Source organism: Lipotes vexillifer, unplaced genomic scaffold (genome assembly GCF_000442215.2).
Source record: "Lipotes vexillifer unplaced genomic scaffold, Lipotes_vexillifer_v1.1 scaffold285, whole genome shotgun sequence".
NCBI classification, from domain to species: Eukaryota; Metazoa; Chordata; class Mammalia; order Artiodactyla; family Lipotidae; genus Lipotes; species Lipotes vexillifer.
In genome coordinates, this window is record NW_006788807.1 from 725,531 (window position 1) to 734,795 (window position 9,265).

Consider the following 9,265-nt stretch of genomic DNA (forward strand, 5'->3'; position numbering starts at 1 on the left):
AAACAGGGAGCCTTCCCCCAGGGCTGTAGTGGGCGTTTATTAAGTCTCCCGAACCCAGGGGCAGCTAATCAGTTTTATTACTTATCAAACATAGGAAAAAATTACATGTTATTATTGTTTCCCATAGCTGGAAAATTTCACAAACAATACATTTTCTCCATGTACACAATCCCTTGACTCAAACCAGAAGCTAGCTACCAAAATACCTACAATTACGATTCTCAGACTGGAGCCTGGCTGCTTCTGAGGGTTATTTGGTGGGATGCCAAGGAGCATTGCCCACGATAAGGTGCGTGTGCTCCATCTGTCCAGAGAGCAGTGTCTACTTGAGGCTAAGGAATCATGTTTATTTTTCAAAAATGTCAAACGGAAGCTTTTTCCCCCAAATGAAATACAGGGAACCACATACATAAAACAAGTTTTAGGAGCCAGCACTGGCAGCAGTAGTTGGCTGATATGAATTCTCACTGCACACATACCCTAGGGGTGCGCACAGCCCTCCCCCACGGCATGCCCAGGGAAAATGCTTGGCACACCAAGCCTCACTGCCCTGAATCTCTCAGTTCAAAGACTGGGCGCCCTGCCTGGGACACAGAAAGGTCTATGGGGGTCCAAGAGCCACCAACACTGTGCCAGTGTTGCTTGCCTTTTTTTCGGGTAAATGCTAGTCAGAGGTAGCAGAGCTGGTCTTTTATGTGCTAAAGTCCAGCTCTTTAAATTTAACTTTTCTGGCTTTGCCTTTTTGGTTGCAATAAATTTCAACAAATTACTAGTTCTGCTCGTGTTACTGCAGCTCTCAGACCCTGTGGCACCTCGTTCCAGATCACAGGAAACAGATACATGTTCCCAAACTTTGAGAAAGCCCTGAACGTTCCCACACAGCTTCCTGCCCTTTAATCTAGTTTCTGAATATTCTGGTTCTTTTCCTTCTTTGTATATTCTTCTAGTCGAAGAAGCCACTTTGCCCAGTACTGGGAGCAGAGCTCTGCGTCCATGAAATGTGGGTGGGCAGGGGACCCGTCTTTGTAGGCAACCACGATCAAGCCGCACTGAACCTAGGAAGGAACACAGGGCAATTCCAGCATCTCCACAGTAGCAACAGAGTTGAGGTCCATTTCCTTCTTACTCCAGGGCACACTCAGAACAAAGCAATCTACAGTAACAGCTCCTAACTCAATTTCTAAGGTGGGTTGATGAAAGACTGGCCCAGGATACACAAGAACACAAAGATGACAGTTAAGACGCTAAAGAATGGACTGTGATCATTAAAGATTAACAACAACAAAAAGCCCAGGAAGAGGGGGAAAGTGCTTTTTGAAGTGGTAGAAGGACAGCAACAGAGTAAGCAGTGGGTTACAAACAGAATAAAACCCTAAGGAGGGAAGGAGCTATATAACCCAGCATCGAGCAAAGCTTTAAGTAAGCGGATGCTCCGCATCCTGACCTGAAAGCTGTAGTTGATGTCATGGTTTATGGCACCAACATACGCCACGACTTGCAGCGGGTTGTCAAATGTATTTTGGATGAAAGGCTTTTGCTTCTCCGATGTCTTCCAATCAATCACACACAGCTTGCCCCTAAAGAGAAACCAAAGGAAGCCCTTGAAGGTAAATAGCGTCTTAGCACACTAAAACGCTATTAGGCTAAACCTCTTCTTACACATAGTTTGCTACTTCTCATCCAATGACTGTTGCTTCTATTCCCCACAGTCCAAGAAGACGGCTCTCCTGAGCTTTACTTAGGGTTGAAGAGGTGTGACATTCTCTTTCCTTTGAGCCCCTCATTCAGGTCAGCCACGAGGTATGACGGAAGATGCTTCCTAAGTGCACCCATGGGAGCTGCAGGTGCGGGCCCAGGTGCGAGTGCTGGGAAACAACTTCTCCAGCACAAGCTTCTAAACTTTCTAGACATTTCTTTGGACCTCCATGGTTTAACAGTTGACAAGGGAATTGAAACTATTATTATCTTAGTTGATTTGGCTTCAAACGTCTATCAGAACGAACCACAACAGACCAGTAGCAAAGTCCCCATCGTAAAGGACTAAGCATCGTGGTGCCTCAGAAACCAAAGCTGGAGTTCAAATCCATCAACACTTAACAGGCACCAACTATATGCAGAAATGTAAATAAGAAGACCTGGTCCCTGTCCTAAAAGTTTACACACAGGGTAGGGATATTACTATTAGAGATACTGGGAAAATAGAAAAATTCCTGCCACTTTTTTTTAGTTAAATAACCGGTACATCCCCCACCCCCACCCCATCCCAGTGGACTTTTACACTTGCCAAGCACAGATGTCAAAAGGGCCACAGGGTGGGTGCACTGAGAACCGGTGATTTTCAAAGGGCTCTACCTGCTCACTTCAGCTTCAAAACCAGCAGTGTAGAGGGAGATCTGCACAGTTACCTTCCTGTCACCGTAGCACTACATTACAACTTATGCAAGTTATTTATAAAATCTATAAAGTCTAGAATAGCACCGTCTAAAGAAATAAAATGCGAGCTATACACATTATTTAAAATTTTCTAGTAGCTACATCCAAAAAGAAAAAAAAAAGGTGAAATTTTAATATTTTATTTACCCCAACGTATCCAAAATATCATTTCAATATATAATAGTAAAAAGTTATTAATGAGATATTTTACATTCTCTTTTGTACAAAGTCATTGAAATCTAGTTTGTATATTTACAGCATACCTCTGTTTGGACTGGCCACAGTCACGTGCTTACTGATGGCTTTTTATGGCTAAAGGCTACTCTACTGGATGGTGCAGGTATAGAGGTAACATGTCATCTTTATAACTGTTTTCTATTATTGTGGAGCTTGACAATCTATGCAAATGAAGAGAGGGCCCCAGCATCCCCAGGGCACTATCATTCCCAGTTCTCTCTCTTGAAAAAAATCAAAATACCCTACAGTAAAGACTTCTGCCACATACCACTGTTTCTAGCAATGTACTATAACTTGTAGAACTGAATAACATGGAAGAAAACTTAGTAGTATAAACCCAAATTAAAATTGTAATGAGACAGTCCACAAATAGCTCTTTAACAAATAAAAAGAGCTAATTTATTTTGCTCAGCCTAATTTATTTTGAAATGCAGGCTGAAATGACAAAACAGTGTTAAAACGCATGTTCCCTGTGGCCCCGCAATTTCCCTTTTAGGTCTGTACCATAGAGCAACGGTTTGCTATCCTGGGTGCAAGTGACACATGCCTGGAAAATTTAAGAAGTATTCACGCCCAGGCCTACTTCAGATCAACGGAAACCTCACATATCATTCACCAAAACAAACAAACCAACCAACGAACCCGTGCACCTGCCAAGAGAAACTCACGACAGAATAGGAGGAGACACGGTCACTGCTGTAGTTTGTGACTGAAAAACTAGAATAACCCGAGTGCTCCCAACAGGGAACTGGATATGGTTCATTCATACCCAACAGCAGTTAAAAAGAGAGAACAGGATCAAGAGAGAATAGGATCAAAATAATGTTGCTAACATTTACTGAGTAGATAGTATGCATTTTAAGTACCGTATAGGGAATGTCTCATTTAATGTCTATAACAAACCTATGAGGTAGGTACTATTATTTGCCCTATTTTACAGATAAACAAATTGAGGTACAGAGAAGCCAAAGCCAAGTAAGTAGCCCAGGGTTAAGAAGAAAAGCCAGAAACCAAACTCAGGCAGCCTGTCTCCAGAGCCCAGTAACTTTTAACTAGAGTTCCAAGGGTTTCACTCACAGATTTTCCCCTTATCCTATTGTATCGCTCATATGCTTTTTTCTTTTCTTTTCTTTTTTTTTTGGAATAGGGGTACCTGCAGGTTATATCTACCCTTGAAATCTGGAGTAAGTGGTGAAAACAGTAACAGAGCAGCAATTTAAAAGCCACGGGAAGCTTTATTAAGCTCAGAGTTCCTATCCATGTCAAACACTGCCTGGAAGCCAGGCAGAGTTGATTTTCAGGGCCAACAAATCAAGGTGCTATTTTTAGGGAAACAGGAAAGAAAATGCAGGAATCAAATTGGATCTTATGGCTGGTACTTTGCTTGGGGTGGGGGGGAGGGGGGGAACATGCTGGAAAACAGGCCATCCTAGGGATACTGGAAAGTTGTACCTTTTCTCCACGAAACACTTTGACTTCGGAATGTAGATTTACAAGGATGAGATGGCTCTTACCTGATGTGACTTTACAGAGGCCACACCTTGAAGCAGGAATTAAAAGGAAAAACTAGCATTGGAAGGGAACCATGTGTCCCACCCAGAATGAATTCACCTCCACACTTGATGTAAAAAATTGAATACTTACTGATAATCAGCTACACAGTCCAGCAGACCTACATACTTTAGGGTCTCATGTTTAACAGCACTTTCCAGAGCCTGCACTCCACTGACATCTCTCAGAACATGCTGGATACTTTGGATATAGCCAGATTTGAGGAGATTTTCATCAGGCTCTTTTAAGTTCTGCTGGGGTGATAGTATGCTTTCCAAGGCTTCATGAAACCGTTTCCCTTGTAAAAACATGTCTGAAAAGAAAATCAGGGGAAAAGGAAAACAACAGCAGTAACAAAAAACGCCCAAACAAAGCTAATACTAAAGAACAGACACTCTATAAAACTCTCAACAATCAAATGAAAAATTACATGAATTACCTTTAAGTGACAACCCCTAAAGACACCATATTTCAGCCTCTTGTGAAATACACTAAGAATGCACTTTGAAAACAAAAGGGACTAGTAGAGCTTAGATAATAAAATAGATTAAAATGAAGTATTTCTAGTAGCATTAGGTCAAAGCTAGAATTGAAGATCTGGGGGCTACAGGACCACACCTAGTGAATTCACACAGAATTTAAGTGTCCGTTTAATTTAGGTAACCAGTAAGTTAACTAGCTGTGATAAATATTAGGGAACTGTTCTTGTTTACAGTTCTTTTTACAACCAAATCTTAATTATGAACATAGGTGGAGGCATCCTTTTACCAACAGGCTTAGTGACTGCCAACGAGTGAAAATCAAGGCACACACAAATTAATGCTGTGGGATTTGGGGCAGAGGCGAGGAAAATATATGACATTCTTCTCCTGCACCTTCTTTTAGGGCAAGAACAGCCTACGACAGTGGCTCTGTCCTGAATTTTTTTTCCTCGTACACTTTTTTTTTTTTTGGCCTCCATGTAGCATGTAGGTTCTTGATTCCCTGGCCAGTGATCAAACCCGTGCCCCTTGCAATGGAAGCGTGGAGTCTTAACCACTGGACCACCAGGGAAGTCCCTTCTCATACACTTTTAAGAAAAGAGGACACAAACATATTCAACAAATGCAAGAAACACTAAATATTCACTTGACTTTTGATAAGGGAAGGAGAGAAAGAAAGAAAAAGAGGGTATTGCTGTGCTAAGCAGTGGCCTTGGCGCTTTCGAACTGTTAACTTTCAAACACAACAACCTGGCAAGATAAGGATCATCACCCCCATTGTAATGAAGAAGGCCTAGGCAGTGCTGTTAATTTGTCTCAAAGCAAAATGCTGGCCTGGGGCCTGGCACCAGAGCCTAAGGTCATTCTGGTCCCTCACACAGCAGAGTGAGAGATGAAAAATCAGGGACCATCAGTAAGATACACACAGAAACAGAGCAGGAGATACATGCTTGGAGACAGACCCACAGAAAATGAGGAAAACCATCTAATCTAATGAAGTAATGTCAAACCATATTACCTTTGTCAAGTATTTTTTACAAAGATTTTGAAAGGTCAGTTCTACCATTGGCAAAAAGTGGAATTGCTTCAGGGAAATTACTTGGAAAGTGAAGTGAAATTCAACTGAGGAAATAAGTTATTCTACTCCAAATTTACTTGGCTTAATTGTACTTATTAGCACATAAAAGGCCTACAAATTTAAGACTTATGGAATTAAAACCTAGGGAAAAGAAGAGCAGTATTTATCTACAGACTAGCTTTACTGAAGCAGAACACAAACATGTTAAAAACATGAAGGAAAAAAATTTGTTTATCAACAGCCAAGTGAACAGACAACTCATTCCCCACTGCAGTCTTAACCCCAGGGAGGTCTTCATATGTAAGGGGCAACAAACATGGGATCTGGGTTACAGAATCCCTTAGGATTGTAAAGCTGAGAACATTAAACGTGATTAAACTTGTGAAAATAAATCTTAAAAGATTCAAGAGTTATCGCAGATAGCATCAAGTCAGAGTAGTCACTCAATAAAGGAATAAAAGTGAAATGTTTTCAAGTCCCAGTAAATAAAATGTATTAAAAAAAAAAACATGAGTCTCCTATATTCTGACTGACAGTGTGGATATTTTAGAATTTGAAAAGTCAGTGTAGGACTCCCTGGTGGCACAGTGGTTAAGAATCCTCCTGCCAATGCAGGGAACACAGGTTTGAGCCCTGGCTGGGGAAGATCCCACATGCTGTGGAGCAACGAAGCCCGTGTGCCACAACTACTGGGACTTCGCTCTAGAGCCCTCAGGCCACAACTGCTGAGCCCACGTGCTACAACTACTGAAGCCTGCGTGCCTAGAGCCCGTGCTTTGCAACAAGAAGCCACCGCAATGAGAAGCCTGCGCACCGCAATGAAGAGTAGCCCCAGCTCACTGCAACTAGAGAAAGCCCGCACGCAGCAACGAAGACCCAACGCAGCCAGAAGTAAATAAAATAAATAAATTTATATAAAAATAAAAGGCAATTAGCTCCTGTATATAGTCCTTGCCCCAGGGAGCCAAGGAATTTACATGGGGCTCCGGCCTTGACCATTTTTGCCATGTCCAAGTGCCACCTAAATACTTAATATTTTTTCTTTAAAACACGTAACCACAGGTTTAATGTGTTATGCATACACACAGGTTTTTTTCTAAGATGACTCAAAATAAGTGCATTGCTCTTAAATTAAAAATTAAAGTGCTTGTGTACCACGAGGGGTACATGTACTGCTCTCTGGGAAGCATGGCCTAAGGAATGCTCAGGGTAAAACTTAGCTTCAACAACTGTAATCCTGATGGGGGACCAGCTAATTCTCCTGTACCATTGGTCTTTTCTTTCATCTTGCTTTTGAATGGAATCTGTTTTAAGAAAGCTATTCTCCTCACTTGTCTAAGAAGTTATTGAGTTAGGAGTTGAAGGCTGAAGTTTATCAATTCTCAGTTCCTAATGAAGAACATCTGATCATCTCAATTTACTAAGACCTAAATACAGATCACATGTTCTGGCTTTTTGCCCATCTTTAAATTTATGAGTCAGTCTCTGCTGATAAGCAGAGCAAGGGGGTATTTACTAGATTCTGAACAGAATGCCTAGCAAACAACCAGAATTCCATTATGAGGCGATCGACTCTCCCATAATCAAACAAAACAGGCAATTCTAATACTTAAGTTTGCAGCTTATAAAATAAATGAATTTCATACATCTTTAGTCAAAGTACTTGATCTCTGTGCTTCAATTTTATCTGTGAAATGGGGATAATAGTATCTGTGCTTCACAGGGTTGTCATGAGGATTAAGTGAGTTAATATATAAAAAATGCTGTTAATACTAATTATCATTTGAAAGTAGTTCCTCACTAGTTAACGTTAGAAAAAGAACAACTCATCCTTTTGACACTGGTGCTCTGTACTCTGGAAAACATAATAACCATACAGAATCAGGATTAAGAAAATTACTTGAAGTATATTCTGCAAAGCCATCCTCTCCCAGTTCCAGAATCATCCGACGTTTCCACCTCTCCAAACAGGAAATCTGTTCTGAGGTCATGGTCTGCTGAAGGATTCTGGTCACACTTGGTATCATATTCCTTTGCAAAGGGATTTTCAAAGGAATTGTAGGATCACTTGTTGCATTTGGTTTTCTGCTTTTCTCTGGATTGAAGAGAGGACACCAGTTTCGTGGAACTCCTGCTGCTTCTTGCTTTGGGGTCTTACACTTCCTCACAGGTCCGTAGAGTAAAGCATCTTCCTCAAACAAAGACCGTGGAACCTGAGCATGGCCTCTGAATGACAAGACAGACCTTACTAAATCAGAGTACTTTTCTTGGTCCACTTCTTCATAAGGGTTCACTTTTTTCTTCCGGCCACACAAATAAGAGGAAGTGGAGAAGACCACACGGAGGGCTGGTTCTACAGAAAACCCCTTTGAACTTTTAAGCTGCCTGCAGATGGTCTGAAATACCTTCATCTTTGGATTTTTTTCACTTCCCTCTAGTCTACTTGTAATGTCGAGGACCTTTTTAATTTTCGCTTTCCTATCAAAGAGCAAAGTGGTGTTAGATATCAAATGTGTTAAATATTTGAACCATCAAAGCGAAAGCTGCAACAGTATGATATTGCACATTAAAATTGTATTCGGTAAGCTTTTTCGACATGTTTAACAGAGGAAAACAAACCTGACTCCATACTGAGTCTATTCCTTTAGCTCTAACCTTTGTGCCCTTTTGCAGGGGGCTTAGTCTTTCGGCTCTGCACCTTTTGGAAAAGTACGTTGCCTATAGCCTGAAATACACAGGAGAACCCATTCTCAAGGCTCTGACCTTTAAAGGTATTAACACTTTTCCAATCATATAGAGATTAAAAAGTTGCAGAACAGAAAATAACGATCTTGTTGCAGGTATATAGGAACACTGTGACCAGACCTGCGTGGACAGCTGTAAGAACAAAGGATTCTGGCACCAAGAAGTGGGCAACAAGCAGTCACACCACCTCCCCTTTTAGTATAAAAGAAGCCTGAACTCTAACTGGGGAAGATAGTTCTTTGGGACACAAGTCCACCATCTTCTCTGGCTGCTGGCTTTCTGAATAAGGTCTCTATACTTTGCCCTAACAGCTCATCTGTCAATTTATTGGCTTGTCCTGCAGCCGCGCTTGGACTCGGTAATACTTGGACAAAACTATTTCTAAAGGACCGGCACCTGTTAAACGTGAAGTAGACAGCTTGGGGCCACATGTCCCCAGCTATGGAGCCATGTGCCGGCCACGAAGGTAGGCGTGTGTGACACAAAGAAACACAGGACGCTCGAGGGGCTGCGACAGTTAACAGTGCCTCCACTCATCCCTCAACACCAGATTCTCTGCTACGTATGCTGCGTGGAGAGTTCTCATCTAACCCCTCACACCCTCCAAGGTGGGCACCACTGCGACCCGGCCCGCTCAAGAAGCGGCACTCGCGTTCCTGAAGGGTCCCCATTGACCTGCCGGCCAGAGGCCATCAGCAGGGCCCACCGCCCGATCCCCGCTCCGGCGGAGGCGTAGCCC

General features: G+C 42.1%; 1 protein-coding gene across 1 annotated transcript; it reads right to left on the reverse strand.

Moving 5' to 3' along the window:
• Nucleotides 1-893: 893 nt before the first annotated feature.
• Nucleotides 894-8,192, reverse strand: MGME1 (mitochondrial genome maintenance exonuclease 1). Its single transcript, XM_007461786.1, has 4 exons — nucleotides 7,682-8,192; nucleotides 4,315-4,534; nucleotides 1,445-1,577; nucleotides 894-1,055 (listed from the first exon to the last, which is right to left on the reverse strand). The coding sequence occupies exons 1-4, from the start codon at nucleotides 8,190-8,192 to the stop codon at nucleotides 894-896; spliced, it is 1,026 nt and encodes a 341-aa protein (XP_007461848.1).
• Between the last annotated feature and the right edge of the window lie 1,073 nt (nucleotides 8,193-9,265).

What these genes read in the sequence shown, in the direction of transcription:
- MGME1 (XM_007461786.1), bottom strand. Translation starts at nt 8,192, where the DNA reads ATGAAGGTATTTCAGACCATCTGCAGGCAGCTTAAAAGTTCAAAGGGG. An exon ending in CTTTGCAGAATATACTTCAA is followed by an intron (nt 4,535 to 7,681) that starts GTAATTTTCTTA and finishes TTTTCTTTTCAG; the next exon opens with ACATGTTTTTACAAGGGAAA. An exon ending in ACATCAACTACAGCTTTCAG is followed by an intron (nt 1,056 to 1,444) that starts GTCAGGATGCGG and finishes GTTCCTTCCTAG; the next exon opens with GTTCAGTGCGGCTTGATCGT.